Source organism: Sitophilus oryzae, unplaced genomic scaffold, assembly GCF_002938485.1.
Source record: "Sitophilus oryzae breed Bouriz unplaced genomic scaffold, Soryzae_2.0 scaffold_1297_pilon_pilon, whole genome shotgun sequence".
In the NCBI taxonomy this organism is placed as follows: Eukaryota; Metazoa; Arthropoda; class Insecta; order Coleoptera; family Curculionidae; genus Sitophilus; species Sitophilus oryzae.
This window is the reverse complement of record NW_022145945.1, coordinates 2451204-2472627: the sequence shown is the minus strand read 5'-3', so window position 1 is coordinate 2472627 and position 21424 is coordinate 2451204. Positions and strand designations below refer to the sequence as shown.

At 30.9% G+C, this 21424-nt stretch overlaps 1 protein-coding gene across 1 annotated transcript in view; it reads right to left on the bottom strand.

Moving 5' to 3' along the window:
- The window catches only part of LOC115874547 (fatty acid synthase-like), a 40831-nt gene extending 28111 nt beyond the window's left edge, over positions 1–12720 (bottom strand). Inside the window, exons 1-4 of the mRNA XM_030889724.1 lie at positions 12455–12720; positions 4746–4921; positions 3754–4003; positions 997–1220 (exon numbers count right to left, since the gene is read on the bottom strand). Coding sequence (XP_030745584.1) covers positions 997–1220; positions 3754–4003; positions 4746–4921; positions 12455–12651 — 847 coding nt within the window. The 5' untranslated portion in view covers positions 12652–12720. The remainder of the gene's footprint in view (positions 1–996; positions 1221–3753; positions 4004–4745; positions 4922–12454) is intronic.
- Positions 12721–21424: the final 8704 nt, after the last annotated feature.

Here is a 21424-nt window from a genome sequence, read left to right as displayed (position 1 = left end):
TACATTTGTTTTTTAATTTTATTTCAAATAATGGTTTATTTTATGAATTGTATAACTAAAACATTTTTTTTCATACACTGGGTGTTCCATATAAAAATGAACTCGACTAGGAAACCGGAAGATATACAAAGATAAAAAGGTATATTATATAGTTCATACCAAATAAACTTTTAGTCACGTGATTAAGCTTGAACGGCACAGCGTTGCCCACTTTGCATATTTTCTTTTAATCAAAATATTTTAGGAAACAAAAATAAGTTAATTATAAATGTATAAACAGTTATTATTTACATCAACAAAACACACCTCCTTAACAGCACTTAAGAGACATAAAGGGCCATTACTACCGCTTTCCCGTTCAAAATATTCTAATAAAGTTGCTATGAGTTTTTTACGGCTATTAAGCTACCTTGTACCACCTCCAACTAAAAGAAGTTCTAAAAAAATCAATGTTCGATTGCAAGGTCTGCTAGTAAAAAAATTTAAGCTTAAAGTATTACAACACAATTAATTTAAACCAAAAACTCGTAATACAAAACTACGTTTTCAAAACGAATCACAATGGCAGGAAGTAAACAAATAAGTGTGGCAAATTTGACATTTATTACAGCAGAGCTACCACCTGAATCCCCATCGGGAAATTTAAATTCCAGTTTGTCAGCCCGGCGCCGGCGCCGTATACATCTATGGTTGGCAACAACGAATTTAAAAATCGCGTTCTCGATTACGTAACTAAAAGTTTAACTGGTATCGCTTATATCTTTCTATATCTCATTTAGTTTACACGATTTCTGTAGTGTGCATTATTAATAGGACATCGTGTATAATAAACAAAAATAATAACAATGAAATTAAAATTTAAGCGTAATTATTATTAAATTAAACACGTTAGTCTATAGTACTAACAAAAATATATATTAATACTTAACAATTAAATTGCTACTGAATTTCTTTCTGTAACTGGTAATAAAATACTTGCTTATGAATAATGTTTACCTGTGCCATGTGCTTCGACATATTCGACATCATCGGGATTAATTTTAAATTTGTCATAAACCTTCTTTAGAAGACTTAACTGACCTTCCGAAGATGGGTTAAAAATACCCTCACTTTTATAACCATCTATGTTAGATCCGATTCCGGATATGGTTGCATATATTCTCTTGGCATCTTCAACTCTTTCGATGAGGATGCAAATGATGCCCTCCGATTTTACGTATCTAGAATTTAACAAAAAAATTGGTAAAGTGCGAGTCGGACTCGCGCACGTAGGGTTCCGTACCATTCATTATCTATACAACATTAGACACTATATTATTATAAACTTTTTTTCCGATTTATCTGAAATTTTGAATGCGCGTATAAGTAATTAGAAAAAAATAGAAACACATTACTAAAAATCGTATTAATCAATAACAAATATGTAAAAAGTAAAAATAAATTTGTAAAATATGTAAAAATTAAAAAAAACGATTAAAAAAAGTCGCCTTGACTAGGATTCGAACCTGCCTTACTACGGCTCCAACGTCATAGCAGCGTAAAGTCCTAACGCTTTAACCACGCGGCCACCGGGGACTTGAAAGATTCTATTTAAAATTACTTAAGATAATGTTTAGTGAAAGTATTTTTTTACTTATAAACATTTATTTAATTCTGTTTTTAGTATTTGTTCTTATAGCGGCAACATAGATACATTATCTGTAAAAATTTCAACTGTCTAGCTATAACGGTTTATAAGATAGAGCTTTGTGACAGACGGACGGACAGCGAAGTCTTAGTAATAGGGTAACTAAAGTAACCTTAGTAATAGGGTCTAAACATTACACATTTATAAGTGCAAAGTGCAATCATCACGCAATAAGAAGTTCAAGAGTTGATTGAAGCAGTACTAGCATAACTAGTCAAAGGTTCACACCAATTAAACTTTTAGTCACGTGATTAAGCTTGACCGGCACAGAGTTGTTCACTTTTACATATTTTCTTTTAATCAAAATATTTTAGGAAACAAAAATAAATTAATTATAAATATATAAACAGTTATTATTTACATCAACAAAACTCACCTATTTAACAGCACTTAAGGGACATAAAGGGCCATTACTACCACTTTCCTGTTCAAAATATTCTAATAAGGTTGCGATGCGTTTTTTGCAGTGCCTATTAAGCTATCTTGTACAATTCGCACTAATTCGCACTAAAAGAGGTTCTAAAAAGAACAATGTTCGACTGCAAGGTCTGCTAGCACAGATTATACAGATTATAATCTTTGTTTTTTCTTTATTGCTTTTCGTGGTTCCAATTTTCGGAATCGGGCACTAGTTAGGTGACTAGTTTGCGCACATAGCACGCCCACTTATGGCCTCTAAAATTGTGCACAGCGCCTGACCGGCACAGTTATTAGAGAGATATCGGAAAACCGAATAGCGTCATCCAGTATTTACGCGTACCTTATCATGGTTACGATATGCGCGAGTCAACGCAACACCCGCTAATAACGTTACCGCCTGTAATTTGCGGATCAATTACACCAAGCGCTCTTTCTAAATAACCTCTGATAACGTTTAAAAATTGCTTAAATGGGCATGTGCGGGTACTTAACAACCGGAGCCGGTCGGCGAGATCTTTTATTTTAGATTATGTTTGAATTGTTTTGAATTATTGCTTTAGTTTTATTAGGTAATTTGATATTTAAGTAGCTAGGATTAGTTTTAATTAAATAAATATGGCCTAAAATATGGATTCCACCTCTTCCAATACTAAAGAACCTATAAAGAGTCTTAGGTTTACAGCAGATGACGATTTAGCCATTCTAAGAGAATTCGTTGCTTGTTGTCCATCACCAACCCATTGGCAGACGTTGAACAATAAAGCACTGGAAATAAGCACTTCAGCCCTTTAGTTTTAAAATACCTAGTAAACAAAACAATTTCAAAGTTTTAAATTCAAAGTTAGGTTAAGTTTAAATAGCGGACGCGACGCGATCAGAATTCTTTCCGATCCGATAACTATAAATGAAGAGAGTTAATACCACCTCACGTAAAGGAAATAACACCTGGCCTTATTAACGTCCATGCACGCTATTCGGTTTAGCGATATCTCTCTATTACGCTGTTTATTGTTATTTTACGCGAGTTTATTTTTGCGCACAGGAAATTTGACTCGTTTGCACATCGTCACAAAAAACAATTTTCGTACTACGAATTAGGGACAAGATTTTTATCTGTATACTTATAGGATACCTAATCTGTGCTGCTAGTAAAAGTTTTTTGGCTTAAAGTTATCACAATACAATTCATTTGAACTAAAAACTCAACTAATATAAAACTAAAGTGTCAAAACGAATAACAATGTTAGGAAATAAATAAATAAATGTGGCAACTTGACATTTTTTGCAGCAGAGCTACCACCTGGATTCCCATCGGGAAATTTAAATTTCAGTCAGCCCGGCGCCGAATATTCCATGGTTGACAACAATGAACTTAGAAATCACGCCCTCGATTACGTAACTAAAAGTTTAATTGGTATCACTTGTTTTACTTTTTTTTAAGTCAGAACACTATTATAAATTAAACTTAGTAGTTATGTAACAACTCTATAAAGGAAATTAAAATAACTTTGGTTGCACATCATAATACGACCACCAGCAAACCCCATAAGACGACGCATGGTGTCATTGATGACGTGCAACGAAAGTTATTTTAATTGCCCTTAATATTATTAATCTTATTTTTAATATCAATACAAATACTTTACCCATCTCTGTCATCATCAAATGTTCTGCATTTACCAACTTTACTCAAAACTCCTAATTTATTGAATTCCGCGCTGTCCTGAGGCTGTAAATGGCACTGCGCAGCACAAACCAATGCTCTGTCACAGCTTCCGCACATCATTGCTTCAAATGCGTGACATAAGGCGTAGGCACTAGCAGAACAGCCAGCATCCAAAGCTATACTAGGTCCTTTAAGGTCGAGGTAGAATGAAATGGAATTGGCCATTACCGCTATAAAGATAACGTTAATTTTTAGAAAATGTATATGTTATGGTTAAAGTCCGATGTCCAGTTAATGTTTGGGTTAGGTTATGTTTTTGGTTGTTTTCTTGTGTCTTATTCTCGAGATTAACCGGGTAACGTCGACATTAACCGGACATCGGACCTTAACCGTAACATATACATGAAACCATTGAATAAAAAAACAAGAAACCGGGGTAGTACGACAGTACTCTTATTTTAAAAGTGTTCAAATATACTTAATAGTTTGCCGATTTTATTTCACGTCTAGGCAATAATAAATATTACTAATTTTTAAGAGCTGAATATGTGTAGGTGTTTTCCTGCGCCATTTTCGTAAATATCCAGACCACGACGATATTATCTAATATTATTGACTTGGTATTATGGTAATTGCTCTTTATAGGTACACTCAAGCACCTTAAAATTTTAATGTATTTTAAATTAATTATAGACTATCGAGAAAGGATGTACCTAGAATATAAAATTAATTTTAAATTTCTTGCTGTCTTAACACATTCCACAGGGTGTTTCAAACTTTCACCAAAATATCAACATTTTGTTTTCCCTCGTATAATTGACCGATGGGGACTTTTATTTTCAATTTAGAAGAAGATAATCGCCCACTAGAACAAAATATAATTAAACTTTAAAATACATAAAAAATTTAAGGTGCGTATATTTGTAGGTACGTAACATGTATATGTAGGATATAAGTTTGAGAAATACCTACCTAAGGATCTGTCCATATATCCTTTGTTGACATTTTCTGCTATAGCCAGATACACTCCAGTGTTAGAACCTCTGAGCTCCTGAGGGCTTATTCCTGCATCCAGAACACATTCGAACGATAATTCAATTAAGTGACGCGTTCTTGGATCCAAACAATCTGCCTGCTTCGGATTTACTCTTAAAAATTTTACTTTATTTTATTTTTATATTACTTATTTGTAAACAGTCCTACTTATTTTATTAAGTGAAATGAAAGGAGTGCCGTACTCTGCCTGAAATTCACAAGTAAAAGAACACGGCAGAGAAAACCCTGATCACTATTCCAAAGAATCCAATATGCTGTTCTGAACTTTAAGAAAATATTAATAATAATAAACTAAATACTGTCCTCATACCAAGGTTTAAAGTTTAACACACTTAAAACATTCATAACTGAAGAGATTTTGTTACTTAGCAGGTCCCCATCTGCAGGTACTGAGGTCCCTGGATTCGGGAGGCTACACAGCTAGAGTTTATATGTTTGGTGCCAATCTTTGGCTTTTACTACTCACTGGTTTGCTAAGATATTCGCCCAGACACGATTGGAAATTATTAATACACGCAACAAGGCCCTTATTGTTAAACTAACTTATAGTCTACATAAAAAACCTTATCATCGTTACATGGCTAATTTTTTGTGTGAAGTATCCTTTTGTGTAGCCATTATGAAATAGTCATGTCTGCCAGCGCGATCTCGGGGCTTAAAGCGGGGGCGGCCAATCGAAAGGGTGAAATTTGGACACTAAAAATATTATAAGATACATGAGTTATAATTAGTAGTGGGAACTATCGAATGAATACTATCGAAACATTCGATAGTTGCAATTCATTCGAATAATTCGATAGTTAGTAAGAAAACATTCGTTGAAAACTATTCGAATAAAAATTATCGAATAGATCCGTCATCTGCCTTGAAATATTGTATTCTAGTAATTCGGCAGCAAAAACCATTCATTTATAAAATTCATTCATTTATAAAATTCATTCATTTATAAAATTCATTCATTTATGAAATTCATTTATTCGTCCGGATCGATTATAATAAAATATTAACTGAATTTTAGTTGTCGCACGGCGACGTAGGTTTCTTTCCGAGAAACCCGATAGCGGTCGGTGGCAATGCTATGAAAGAAGCCGGCATCTTTGATTTTTTGCGGAGTCAGATATAGATAAGGACACATCATTTTTTTATTGAGGTGCTAGTATTTATACAGAAAATACATTATGAAGGGCGCTGTTGCCATATTTTGGTATCAGTTGATATTAGCAAAGAATATTATTGTTTGACTTTAGTTAGTTAGGGATAGTATGTCTATATATTCCGCATTTTATTAATATTCTGTTGTTACACTGCAATAATACTTGTTATTTTGGATGTAGGAAAATGATTTTAATGTTTTTAAGCAAAGACTGGTTTAATAAATAATAATAACAGTAATACCTAATAACAACAAAATAAATATTAATAATAAAATTTAAAATCATTTAATATAATATATATATATATATATATATATATATATATATATATATATATATATATATATATATATATATATTTTTAAGTAGTAGCAAAATATAAACAACAAATTAGATATGAAAATTATTTATATTAGATCCTATTTAAAAATAATATAGTATCTAAATTTTTTGGGGGGCAACGTTGGTTTATTAAATAATAATAATAATTACAGAACTAATTTGTTATATTAACAACAAATTTTAAAATCATGAAATATAAACATTTATTAATTTTCTAAGCATACAATGTAATGGAAGAGAAATATAAATAAAAATTAGAAATCAAAATTATTTATATTAGGTGCTTTATATTACTATTTAAAAATTATATTTACTTTTACTGGCATTTACTTTAAAAAATAAATGAAATATTTCTTCGCAAAAACTACATGTAAGAGAATTAGCATAAACAAAATACAAACATCGTTAACTTTTTTTTTAAATTGGCACGTGTAAAACTTTCATTTTAATTTTCTCACCCCATAGTTTGAGTTCGATAACCATTTACTTAACCACATTACTTTAATATGATTATTAAGTTCAACTAATTCATATTATTAAAACATCTAAAATACAAATATGTACTTTTAAAATTAATTTAAGTTCATCTCATCTCTCTTAAAAATTGCTACTTCTCAAAATTTCCCATTAAAAAATAGACCATATACCATATAAAATTAAATAATTGAAAGATCGGACTACGGAAAACCACACAACTTTTCGGAAAAATTTTGACCACCTGCACATGCACACAATCGTCAATAAATAAAATTAAAAAATAACTACTATTTTAGTATTTTAACTATTTTAGTAAACGCAAAAATAGCACAGTATTTATACGGTGAAGTTATAAAAATTTGGAAGAACTAATAATGCACTGACGCATACAAAAATCAAACGAATACTAAATTTCATTTATCAAAAGCATTCGATAGTCGTGGCTCAACGATAACCATTTAGTCGCACGGCGAGGTTGTCACATATGCTTTAGTATACAAATGAATGAATGATTTTATTCGAATAAAACCATTCGATAGTTGAAATCATTCATTCATTAAACATTCGATAGTCTAATTCATTCGATAGTTCCCATCGCTAGTTATAATTGCGAAAATAGCTTTTATTTATTATTAAGAAACGTGGAAAATTGTTGGCAGACATTTTTCTAGTCGCCAAAATGCCGACAGACAACGCGAAAGAGGCATTAAATTTTAAAAATTATTAAAAAATGAAATTTGAAAAATGAAAAAAATGATGGCATATTTGCATGCCGATTGGTGAAATGTCATATTTATTTATTTTAAAAGCCGTATGCAAAAGGGCTGACAAAAAAATCGTGGCACAATCAGCTGCAGACAGTTATTAAAAGCGCGATAATATTATACTCTAGCGCTTTATTCAGGGAACGCTGGCCGCCTCATCCATTTAAGTATAGATAAATAATACAATATACGATTACTATATTATAAATATTTTTTTTGTCTGCCCTTTTGCATACGGCTTTTTAAATTAATTAACAATAAACATGACATTCCACCAACCGACATGTATGTATGCAATGATTTTCTTTTGTCAAAATTCTATGCCTCTTTCGCGTTGTCTGCCGGCATTTCAGCCACGAGAAAAATGTCTGTCAACAATTTTACACGTTTCCTAATAATAAATAAAAGCTATTTGGCAATTATAACTCGTGTACCTTATAATATTTTTAGTGTCAAAATTTCACCCTTTCGATTGGCCGCCCCCGCTTTAAGCCCCGGGATCGCGCTGGCAGACATGACTATTTCACAATGGCTACACAAAAGGATACTTCACACAAAAAATTAGCCATGTAACGATGATAAGGTTTTTTATGTAGCCAGCTCTCGGTCTATTATGCTGAACCAAAAACATCGGCAAGAATGAACAGTAAACGATTCTCTTTGTATTTAATTTTAAACTAGAAATTATTCACAGCATAAATCGAATAATTTAAATACATACACATGTTATAATATATTATCTTTGTCAGATCAAATAAATAAGGAAAAACTTTTGAACAGAATATTACAATATGGAAACAAAATAATATGCTTTTATTAACACTAGTTAAATAATGAGGAAACATTTATTTTTCCTTTAATAACATTCTTTGTCACAAAACTTAAAAATAAAAAAAAAACATCAATGTGTTTCGAACAGTAGTCTAAAAGCTATTACTTAACATCTATTATCGCCTGTTATTTGCCTGATTTCCCTCTCCCTAGTTCGCGAATAATATTTTAAAAATCAATAATTTTATTTATGTATACAGAGTATCTTAAAAATGAATGTTTTGAATTTAAAGAAATATGTTTATTTTTAAATAGGCTGTTCATCTCATCATGTATAAAGTTATGCACCATAATGAATAAATTATATTCTCCCAAAATTGTGTTTTATTATTGTCACATTAATTTTAAACTTCAAGTTTCATTCTTATCAAAATTCCTAACGAAAAATTAAAAAAAAAACGTAGTAATATTTAAAATAATTGAGGAATAACTGCATATTTTTTGCATTCATTGGTCGCATTTGAAGCATTAAAGTGTGCATTTTATTGTCTGTTGCGTTTGCATTTTTTTCTTGTCTTACTAATTATAATACACGTAACTTGAATATTTTAATAATAGTGTCAGTGTTACATTAATGAGCTCACTAATTAAATATTTCTACTGTAACTTCAATTTTTTCATTCAATGATTGATTCCTTATTTAATCGTATATAATTTATTAAAAACGAACATAAGACTTGATATGCTAAATATTTTTTTTTAAGTTTTATTGTATTGTAATAAAAATACTGTTTTATTGCTAAAAAAATTCCTTAATATTCAATGAAAAAACGCCGATTTTAAATAACTGTAAAATAATTAATAACAATTTCTAATTTAAGTAAATATCAATTAAGTATACAAGGTGGTCCGAACTGTATTCCAGAAACTTCGGCAGCGTATTCTGCAGATAAAAATAAGTAAAAAACATCATATAAGTGTATGTCCTAAAGTGCTTAGTTTCAAAGATACAGGATGTAGAAGTTTCATTTTTATTTCGATTTTTTCAAAATAATTTCTGAAGAAGTAACGTCAATATTTGGATGAAAATTGGTGTCTAGAAGTTTTCTGACATGAGAAATTTGATTTTGATGTCACTATGACTCCTATTGGTAGAGGGCGCCACCTACATATGTTTTAACTGTTTTTTGTGCGTACCTGTATAAAACTACAGAGGGAAGAAATATACATCTCTGCGACTTTTTACGCAAAAAATATCTCTTGGTAAAAATCGCTACGAGCAACCGTTCTCAAGAAATTTAGAATGGAAATAGCATTACATGTCATTATTGACGAAAAATAAACACGTTGAGTAGATAGTTATTTCACTGAAATAATAAATTTGGGAAATTTTTATTTTTTTAAATTAATCATAATTTTTTCTGCAAAAAAATGACGATAAAAAGTTTCTGGCACAAACTTGGCACTTGGCAACTCTGGAACTTTTGGCACAAAAACTTTCAAATTTATGATCTCAGTCTGATAACTATTTAGTCAACATGTTTAATTTATGTCATTGATGACAGGTATTGATAATTTCGATTCCAAATATCTAGAAAACCAATACTTGTAGCGATTTTTACCAAGAGACATTTTTTACTTAAAAAACGTCGTAAATGTATATTTTTTACTCAGTAGTTTTATACAGGTACGGACGAAAAGTTATTACTCTTCAACCAGTTAAAAAGTATGTAGGTGGCGCCCTCTAGTAGGAATCATATTGACATCAAAATCAAATTTCTCATGTCAAAAAACTTCCAGACACCAATTTTCATCCAAATATTGACGTTACTCCAGAAATTATTTGGAAAAAATCGAAATAAAAATGAAACTTCTACACTCTGTATATCCGAAACTAAGCATTTTAGGACATACAATTATACGAACTTTTTTACTTATTTTGATCTGCAGAATATGCTGCCGAAGTTTCCGGAATACAGTTCGGACAACCCTGTATAATCAATAATGAATATAATATATTCAGAAAATATTTAGAGAAAAAAAAATACTACAGAGAGAAATTTGGATATAACCGTCGTTGCCTGTGAGGGTCAATTCCATTTAAAAATTGTTTTATATAAAAAAATACCAGTTAAATTATATAAATCTGTAAATTTATTATATGCAGTAATAAAAAATATGAGCTCAAATCGGTTTTCAAAAGAGGAAATACTTTTTTATTGTTAATTTAATGCATTCTTCATAAAGGTACATTCAGGCTGAGAGCGTCGAGCGTCGCCTCGCGTTTGCATCGCGTCCGCCCCATTGAATTCGAACCCCGACGCTCAGCGGACGCTAGCGCAACGCCAAACGCGACGCTGTCTGCTTGAACGGTCTAATTTAAGTTAAGTGAATTGATTCCATTTCGACACGCGGACGCGACGCAAACGCTCGACGCTCGACGCTCGACGCTCTCAGCCTGAATGTACCTTAAAAGTGTCTGCTTGATATAAAACTAACATACCGTTTTATTTAGAAAAGCTATAAAAATATGGTTAAAAACAGTTATAAAAATTTAAACGGTCTATATATGATAATCCCAACGAATATTAAGTTTTGTTAATTTGTAGTAATATCATATAGTTTTCATTCGATTATTATTAATTTTAGGCCAATTTTTGCACCATCGGAGGATACTGTAAACAGCGAACTAATAAAACAGGGAACACCATAAAAGTGTTAAGATGCGTTCACACCGGCTCTGCGCCGTTCTGCGCCGCGCCGCGCAATACATTTTTTTAGCATGTACTTTTGAAGAGTATTTTTTTAGCGCGCACAAAAGTATATGTTAAAAAAATGACTTGCGCGGCGCAGCTGGTGTTAACGCACCTTTAGGAAGTATAATTTGTGAAAATTCTAAAAATAAATAAAAAAATAAATATTTTGATATATTCAATCAAGCTTAATAATAAATATCAAGCTAATAAAACTTTTTAGATGAGTTCAACTACGGTAAAGAGCATGGTTTTACGCACCGGTTTTGCTACTGTGGGCTATTTCGGATATAACGAATTTTTTGTTCGTAAAAAATGTTCATAAAACAGTTGGGCGCTAGTTGATTAAAAAAAAGTATACCATTAATATTGGAAATTATATTTTATTCTCTTATAGTATGTTATGATATATCACAATATGGTTTTGATGAATGATAGTATATTATATATAAATTACACTTAAATAAAAAGCTGCTTTTAAAGTATCCAAAAATCCAGCATAAACATAAGTAGTATCCTTGTATATGAATTAAGAATATATAAACAAGGGTAATATAAATTAAATGAGCAGAATTATCAGGTCATTGTCTGTCAGGTCGTTGACAAATAATGTTACTTGCCTTCTTTGTTTAAAAGTTTAATAAATGTTTAATTCATACTACAATCATTGTCGATTTATATAATAATTATACAAAAAATATTTTTTCTACGATCGTGCAAAAAGTAGATATTTTTACACTATTTACTGTATTAAAAGTAAATTTTTTTAAACTAGTGCAAGAAGAAACTTACTTAGTGCAAAAAACACCTTGACATTATTAATGACGACTTTTTAACTAAACAGAATAAAATTGTAAATTTTTGTAAAAATTTGTCAAATCCTGGAAGGTAAACCAAGTACAAAGTACAATGGCACCTGGCAGCAACATTCCGGAAAAGAGTTTTAAATGAAGAACAAGAACCCGAGACCTCCACGAGCGGAAATGACAATAAAATTCAAAAGACTACTGGAAATGAAGCTTGTCATCAGTTACCTTATTAAACTGCGACATTAAAATTAAAATGAACTCAAAAAAAATTATTAAAAAAATAAGTGTCATATTATTCTGTGAATTATTGTAAAACAATTTTAATAAATATTTAAATACGAATTTCAATTCGATCGTAGAAAAAATGTTGTGTGCAACATCTGCAAAGAGCACATTTGTTGTATTCAGCATGATTGCAGTTAATAAAACTAATGCAACAAATATGTCCTTTTTGCACTAATTACACAAATAACTATTTGATATTTGATATTCATCACCACCAAAAAGTCAAAAATTTCACAAAATTGAATTATTGGAAGTATTTTTAAGACATACCCAAAAAATCCTGCATCAAATTTGTCCAAATTACACATCACTCCGATGGATTTTGGAGTGTTTAAAAATTCACAATTCCATCTTCCATGACCATGAGTCACTAAATCCACTCCTCCTAGCAAGGCGTTTTTAAATTCTTCCAAATTTTTGGATTTCGCTATCCTCCCTGATATACCTGTAATAGCTATTTCGTCCATTGTTTCTTATACTGCACTATTATTGGACTTAATGCTTAAACCAGAAAGCTTAACAACTGGTGCAGCACTGAGGCGAATATATACTGTATTAAACGTGTCATTAAATATTCTAAAATTATTTTTAGGACACATTAATTATACAGAGTGTGAATCTTAAATAAAATACAGTCATCTTTAGGACAGGTACCGTATGATCGAAAAAAAATTGCGTCCAGTTGGCTAGGAAATGACGATCGATGACATTTCCCATATAGAATTTAGAATAATTTATTGATGTCAATGCCATACAAATAGTGGCGTACATAAGTCAAAATATAAAATAAAATACATATATAAAACACAATTAACTTAAAAATTAACACAAAAGACATAAAGTTAAAACCATCATATTAGATGGGTATACAGTGACAGTTATATATTCTAGTTAATACATTGTAATATAAATATAGGGTGGGAGTTTCCAGTTCCCACATTCTGCTGTAGAGGGAATTTCCATCAAGTGAGATTAATATGTATATCACTTGAAAGAAACTCCCTCGTGTCATACAGTGGATTTTCAAGTAACCAGCCACGAACCCTGCCCTTAAACACCTTATCGGACAATAGTTTATACCCATCCGGGAGTTTATTGTAAAACTTCACACCCCAGTATCTAGGTCCATCTCGAGACCTTTCTAATCTATGTATAGGGATACTGAGGTGCTCCGCCCTACGAGTGTCATGAGAGCCGTGCTGAGCATTTGTGGGATATTTTTTCGTATTGGCTTTAACATATAATAGATTTTCCAATATATAAAGATTTGGGAGAGTAAGTATATTTAACATTTTAAAGGTTTCCCTGCAATCGTCCCTGTAGCCCAATCCTCCGACAACTCTCACAGCCCTCCTCTGAAGCACGAAAACCCTGCGCCACTGAGGTGCGTGATATAAATTTACATATAAAATGACAGCGATCTTCATTTCCCAGCCAACTGGACGCCGTTTTTTCTCGATCATACGGTATATTTTAACAACAAAAACACACAATGAGTTTTTATTTCGTGAAAAATAGTGGTAATAAAAAACTTTTTTCGTTTTTTTTTTCTTTAAATTTATTTTTATATTTTAACATAGGTAGTGAAAGTTAAAGACTCTAAACTTAGTATTGGTCTGCCTACTAGTCTTAATATCATGGTCCCATATCAGGGTCAGTCTTCCTCTAAGTCTCTTAATTCCTCGTGGGTACCATGCTGTAATTTTTGTGGTCCATCTGTTGTCCGTTCTTCTTGCCTGTGTAAGCAAGTGTCCTGCCCATTGCCATTTGAGGGATTTGACTCTGTGGATGACATCTATTACCTCAGTCTTTTGTCGTATCCACTTTATTCTTTTACGGTCTCTCTTGGTTATTCCCAGCATAATTTCATTCCATTGAGCGTTGTGCGACCTGCAGTTTCCTTATGATGTCCGTTTTAAGTATTCAGGTTTCGCATGCATATAATAGGTCATGACTGGAGTACATATTGGTCGAATGTTTTCTTCTTTAGATAGAGTGGCATTCTAGATTTGGATATGTGTATTAGTTCTCCTAAATATATATATTCTTCTTCTATATATCGGTATATTTTCAATAAATTTCCATGTGTCTAGAACTTGAGAAGAACATGTGATATTTTTAGATTTTTTTATAAATTGCATATAGGGATCGTTCCAATTAAAATTATCATCGTTTGTTATTTGAATGGCCACTGTTACATTGTTTTGTATAAAAATTAAAGTAAAAAATAATTCATTTCTATCTTTGATAGAAATACGTATCCAAGAACTTTTTTATTGTCTTATAATCAAACTTGGAAAAGTTTAAATTATGTAGTTGTCTTAACAATAAAATATATGTAAATAGATATTAATTCATGGATATTATATGCTAATAAAACGTCATAGTAATTATTCATTGCTAATCTCCGGTTCATTTTTAAATTCTAAAAATGTTGGAATTTTTAATTATTCAAAATACTTTTGTATTAAAGATATATGGAAATATTCAAACAATATGTTTAAATGATTAATTTTTTATGATTCGTTGCTTAAGAACACAAACGTATACTAAATAAAACAAATTTAAAACTAATTTACCTAAACTAATTAACATATGAACAGATTTAAATATTAAAAAACAACACCATATAGATTAAATTTGATTAACACAACAAAAAATATATTAAATAATACATAAATAAATTAAGATTATATTGTTCCCTTGTTTCCTCTACCAGAATAATAAACTACAACAAAAAATATGTTGGCTCTTCTTAGTAACTCTTGCACTGTCATTCTGGTCGTTGATTTCTGGTCGTGATCTTGGTCTAACAAAAATGTTTAATTTTTTTCTGAGATAAATTTCTGTTTATTTATTGTTACAATATAATTTAATAAGTAAATAAATAAACATTAATATTGTTAGTATTACGTCTATGTAGAAAGAATTTAAGGCACCATGTAATTTATTATTATTTGTTTAAATAATTGGTTTTAATTATTATTAACCGTGACCTAATAGTTTAATTATGTTTTTTTTTTGTTTAAAAGATGTTTAGACACGTGATTTGTGAAGAAGAAAAAATAGTAATAAAAACTAGACATTTCTACTACATAATGAACAAAAAAATACACACAAAAAAAAGAGATATGTAGAATTAAAAAGAAAACTTTTCCGTGACAATACAACATTTAATCTAGTCAACAGAGATGTGATTTATCTATACTAATATATAAAATCCTTAATTGACTGACATACTGATTAATCACGATCCTGCTCAAACCACCCAACGTAAGAAGCTCAATTTTAACATACAGGTTGCTTCTAGAGTGTAGAGGTTCGATAAGAAGGGATTTTTCGAAATTCCAATTCCAAGAGGGTGAAACCACCCCTCAAATATTACAATATTTTTTAGCTAAAAAACAGTCAAGTTTCCGAAAAAACGCTTAAACACGTATATTTTATTTTGTTTTTTATTTATACTTATATAGTTACATATTTTAAGATTTTTTAAAAATGTATACAGGGGGATTCGAAAAATCTGGTCATTGATTAATCACGATCCTGCTTAAAGCGCTTGACGTAAAAAGCTGATTTTTGAAAAACAGATTGACTTTAGGGCGTAGAGGTTCGATACTCGAATTCTAAGATGTGAAACTATCCCTCAAATATTAAAATATTTTTTATTTAAAAACCGGTGAGTTTCTCGGAAAAACTCTTAAACACGTATACTTTATTTTGTTGTTTTACATATTTTAAAAAATTTTATAAATTTATACAGGGTGTTTCATAAAATATGATATTGAGTAATCACGATTCTGCTTAAACTGCTTGACGTTTAAAGCTGATTTTTGGCAAACGGTTTAACTGTGGGGTGTAGAGGTTCGATAAGGAGGGGTTTCTTGAATCTCAAATTCCAAGAGGGTGAAAACGCCCCTCAAATATTACAATATTTGTTATTTAAAAATCGGTTAGTCTTTCAGGAAAACGCTTGGACAACCATAATTTATTTGGTTTTTTTACATATTTTGAAATTTTTTAAAAAATCATACAGAGTGTTCCAAAAAGTTGGGTAAATTACCCAACTTTTTGAATTTCTTCTGAAGAAATTCTTAACCACGATTCTGCTTAAACTGCTTGACGTAAAAAGCTTATTTTTGGCAATCGGATTTTTCGAAAGACAAATTCCAACGAGATGAAACTACCCCTCAAATATTACCAAGTTATATAATAATATCGCCATATTGTTTTTTCTCATGCTGACATAAATGTGAGAAAATTTTATCCAGTTTGTATGTTAATGGAAATTCTTGCTTTGCTTTATCATCACCATTACAAATGATTAATTCGACGCGAACGAAGTCGCTGGTACACGCTAGTTTGCTCTATAAAGTAAAATGAAGAGCTGCTCGGTATCTTAAATTATACAACAAATTTAAACATTTTCGCCAAATTTTCATTTAGTCAGTTTTTTAGTGTCAATTTCGATATGATTGATGACGTGCTTCGGAAAATGTTTTGCGATTATAATATGTGATTGCGCTTACGACTATTACAAAAATTGTGATTATGATTACGGCAGTGTTGTATAAACCCGGCATAAGCCAACAAATCAAATGTTGACGTTAGAAGTATCCATAACCATTTAAATAGAACGAGAGGCAAACATGAAAATCGACATGGCCCGATGCACCATATTCTAGAATGGGATTGCCCTCCTGTACAAATACATCTCCATGTCGGGGATCGCGAGTGACGTCGTTGCTGACGTCATTCAGCTAGCTGCAACTGGGTCAGGCAGGGTGCAGTGCCCCCGTTCATTCTGCTTTTCGCACCAATGGGAACAAAGGCTCGAAAAGTGCTGCTAAAAGTTTTCAGAGGCATGTCTATGTTCTTCAGAAAAAAATATCGATAAGTATTGTTACGATATTTTGCAAAATATATCGATATCTAGGAGTAAAAGCTCCAAAAATAGACATGTCCCCCAATCTTCAGAAAAAAAGAACAGAAAAAGTAACATTTAGACCTTTAAATGTTAACGAATTAAAGAATATATACTCTGTTTTTTTTCTCAGGTAAGATTTCGACAGACGATGACAGAAGAAAAGCAGATGACGTCCCATACCAATCTATTTATTTTACTAAAAGAAGTTTCTAATAATTTTTAAGTTATCTATGGATGGGTTTAAATATAAATCCGTCATGCGTCGTGTCTTCTTGTTTTTAACCAGTTTTATTGGTTTATTTAAAAAATGACAGATCGTATTTCAATTTTATTGGTTTGGCGGAACGATGAACGACAAACGGACGCCGATGCGTATGAACTCGCCTTTAGATTTTTGTCATTTTTGACGCTTGTCAAAGTCTTGCCAAATTTTATAGGTTATAATTTTGTGTCAACTTTTGTTAAATATCCTGCGTTTTGAAAGATGATGCATTTTGATTCGTATTATTACGTGTGTTTTGTGTCTTTTGAAGTCAAGTGGAGGAAAAATCGAGTGAAAATTAACTGTAGACCCAGAGGACAGTTTATGGTTAATACACGCTGCCCAGGCAGAAAGTCTTATACACCAATGAAGTTGCCATCGATAAAATTTATATACCATTTCGTCGTAGATAAGTGCATCTCGTATATAAGGATCAAACTAAACACATACTAAAAACTGGAGTAGCTGTAAAATATCGACATCACACGATAGGTATGGATTTTAGTACTGCAGAAAAATAATGTCAAAAGGTACTGGTTTAAAAAAACTAAGATTAAAGTTAATTAATCAACCTTTAAGGTATAAAATTTGGTAGGTGTTATTATTAATAAAATAGTTTGTTGTATTTACCCATTATTTACCTATGTTGTTTTATTTATACCTGTGGAATATTACAAATTTGTATTTGTACATAAGTTATATTGATAAATATAATCATAAATGCGGGTAGTTTCATAAAGCTTGAAAGTAAATATAATAGTTCTTTTTTATATTTTTTTGGTATGTAGTGTCTTGTTCTTGTTTGTTTTGTATTAACACATACCGTTTTTATTAAATAAAATAACTCGATTACATTTTTTCAGTTTTATACAGTTTTTTTCACAATATTTTGAAGTAATCACTTGTCATCTTGTCAATCAAATTTTAAATATATCGCTATGCGTTCCAGTTGTACCAACTTATTTCTTTGTAAAATAAAATAAACTACTTTGAAATTAAAATGACAGACACATCTATCACTGTCAAGGATCTTCTTGTTGGACAGACTATAAAGAATATTTAAGGAAGGGCAATTTTCAAAATGTAAGATTTGTCAGCATTCATGGAACACAGGGCACAGAGTAGATTTTAACAACGCAAAAATTATTACGAAAGAAGCGATAGCCACTAAACGAACAAATAAAAGAGGCTTTGGTCGCGTTCATCAGGACAAGTTGATCAGTGAGCGATGTACCATCGATTGGTTGTCCTGCTAAACGTGCTTTTTAGATCAAAATCATAAGTAATGCATATTAAATTGTTTTCACCCATTTTTGGCACAAATCGAGGGAATTAGTCAACCGAGAACAATAAACAAAATGCTTTGTTTTAGTTTTCAAAAACATTTTGTGACATTTGGCGTATGTGACGTTTAATCCATCATGCATTGGTAGCGTAGCGTATTTTAAATTTGATGGAAAAAATGGCGACTGATCCCAGAGCGCTCACAACTAATCGGCGCGTTCAGCAGAAAATTAGTGATAGCTGCGGTAGCGCTACGTCCTGATGAACGCGACCTTTATTAATACAGTTTAATTAAAACAAATGTATTGTTCAGGCATATGTAGAGGTGTGTAATGTATGATGTATTCTTTGATTTTAATGAACATAACATAAGTAAAAATTAAAATCAAATTAAAAAATAATCATACAAAAACTTTGAAGTATTCGTCCAATTTTCGTCCAAATATTACCGTTACTTGAGAAATTATTTGGAAAAAATCGAAATAAAAATGAAACTTCTACACTCTGTATATCCGAAACTAAGCAGTTTAGGGCATACATTTGTAGGAACTTTTTTACTTATTTTTATTTGCAGAATATGTTGCTGAAGTTTCCGAAATACAGTTTGGACCACCCTGTATAACCAATGTGTATAATAACGCGCAGTGTCTCTGTTAAGATTTTTTTTCAATACAATTTAATAGCCGTGGCACTTAGCGCTTTATATATGTTGTTGGTTATAGAAACCATAGATAAAGGACACAAGTTTAGATTGGACAGTGCCCATAAGGACAATGTAACTACTATTTGGCGCTATTCTTACAACGGTCGCTCTCCAAAGCTTTTAATAATTTCGGAGAGGTTCGACTTTTTCCGAAATTATGTCGCCAAATATTATTTATATTCAAATTTATTATTTTTTTTATTTTTAAATAAAATACAGTGTGTTGCAGATATAAGAAACTTTATTTTATATAAGGACATGTATGAAATACCTATGGAACATTCATAGTATCAATTTCGATGTTAGTCTGTCATTTTAATTCACAAGTAAATTGTATTTTCTGTTATTTTTTACATGTCGTTTGTTGAAATCTTTTTTTTTTCAAACGTCACAAAAGTACTAATTTTTGCGACGTGATTGACACTATGAAAAAGTCATTTTAAGACCTAGGCATAATGGGCAATCAATATGGCTAACCATAAAAGTACGCGAAAATATATTATTAAACCACAGATAAAGGAAACAAGTTTAGATTGAAAAGTGCCCATAAGGACAACTCAGATACTTTTTGGCGCTATTCTTACAACGGTCGCTCTTCAAAGCTTTTGATAATTTCAGAGCGGTTCGGCTTTTTCCGGAATTATGTCGCCAAATACTATTTATTCGAATTTATTATTAATTTCTTTTAATTTTATAAATAAAATACAGTGTGTTGCATACAAGAAACTTTATTTTATATAAGGACATGTATGAAATACCTATGGAACATTCATAGTATCAATTTCGATGTTAGTCTGTCATTTTAATTCACAAGTAAATTGTATTTTCTGTTATTTTTTACATGTCGTTTGTTGAAATCTTTTTTTTTCAAACGTCACAAAAGTACTAATTTTTGCGACGTGATTGACACTATGAAAAAGTCATTTTAAGACCTAGGCATAATGGGCAATCAATATGGCTAACCATAAAAGTACGCGAAAATATATTATTAAACCACAGATAAAGGAAACAAGTTTAGATTGAAAAGTGCCCATAAGGACAACTCAGATACTTTTTGGCGCTATTCTTACAACGGTCGCTCTTCAAAGCTTTTGATAATTTCAGAGCGGTTCGGCTTTTTCCGGAATTATGTCGCCAAATACTATTTATTTAAATTTATTATTTTTTTTAATCTTTTAAATAAAATACAGTGTGTTGCATATAAGAAACTTTATTTTATATAAGGACATGTATGAAATACCTATGGAACATTGGAAACCGACGTTATGCCAAGATGGTTTTTGCAGTTCACAGTTCACACAGCTTAAGTTTTTTAATACCACTTTTTCACAATTATCAGGGGTTTGAGTAAATAAAATTTAAATTAAACTTACAAGATAACAATAGTTACTTTGAAAATGGACGCTTTAAACACTTTTCGTTATTTTTTCATTGCGGGCGATTTAAATTTTGAAAGATTTTATAATTTTTGAAGATTCTGACTTTGACAAGAGAAAATTCTTTCGGAAAAATTTTTTGGTTTAACCCTTTGAATAAGAAGATTAAGGAAGGAGCATATCAAAAATCTTAGATACACCGCGATGGGCCTCAAATATGGCCGACTTAAATTCCGGTTTATCAGTGCCGTTCTAATTTTATTTAAAAAATGTAAAACTATGATGTAGGGTAGACGTGGGGTAGACTCAATAATTTGTTATTTTATTTTACGTTGTGAATAAATGTTGGTAGTTATTAAAATTATTATAAAAATATATAATTCTAATAAAAATAGATAAGTTATAATAAGTATTTATTAACACAAACATCCGATACGCTACTGAAGCAGGTAAGTCAAATTAACGTATCAAAATTCTTTGACATCTGATCTTTGACAAGTAGTAAATAAAAGCTAAAATGCAAGAAAATATATAATTTAGTTAATTTAAGTGAATTTCATAAATTATCTGTTTACTACACGTATGTATATTATATAGTCACTTACTAGCGAAAAGTTGTTCCATTATTTCACTCAATTTTTGCCGAGATCTACCGCACGCTACAAAACCAACTATTTTAGAGTCTTTT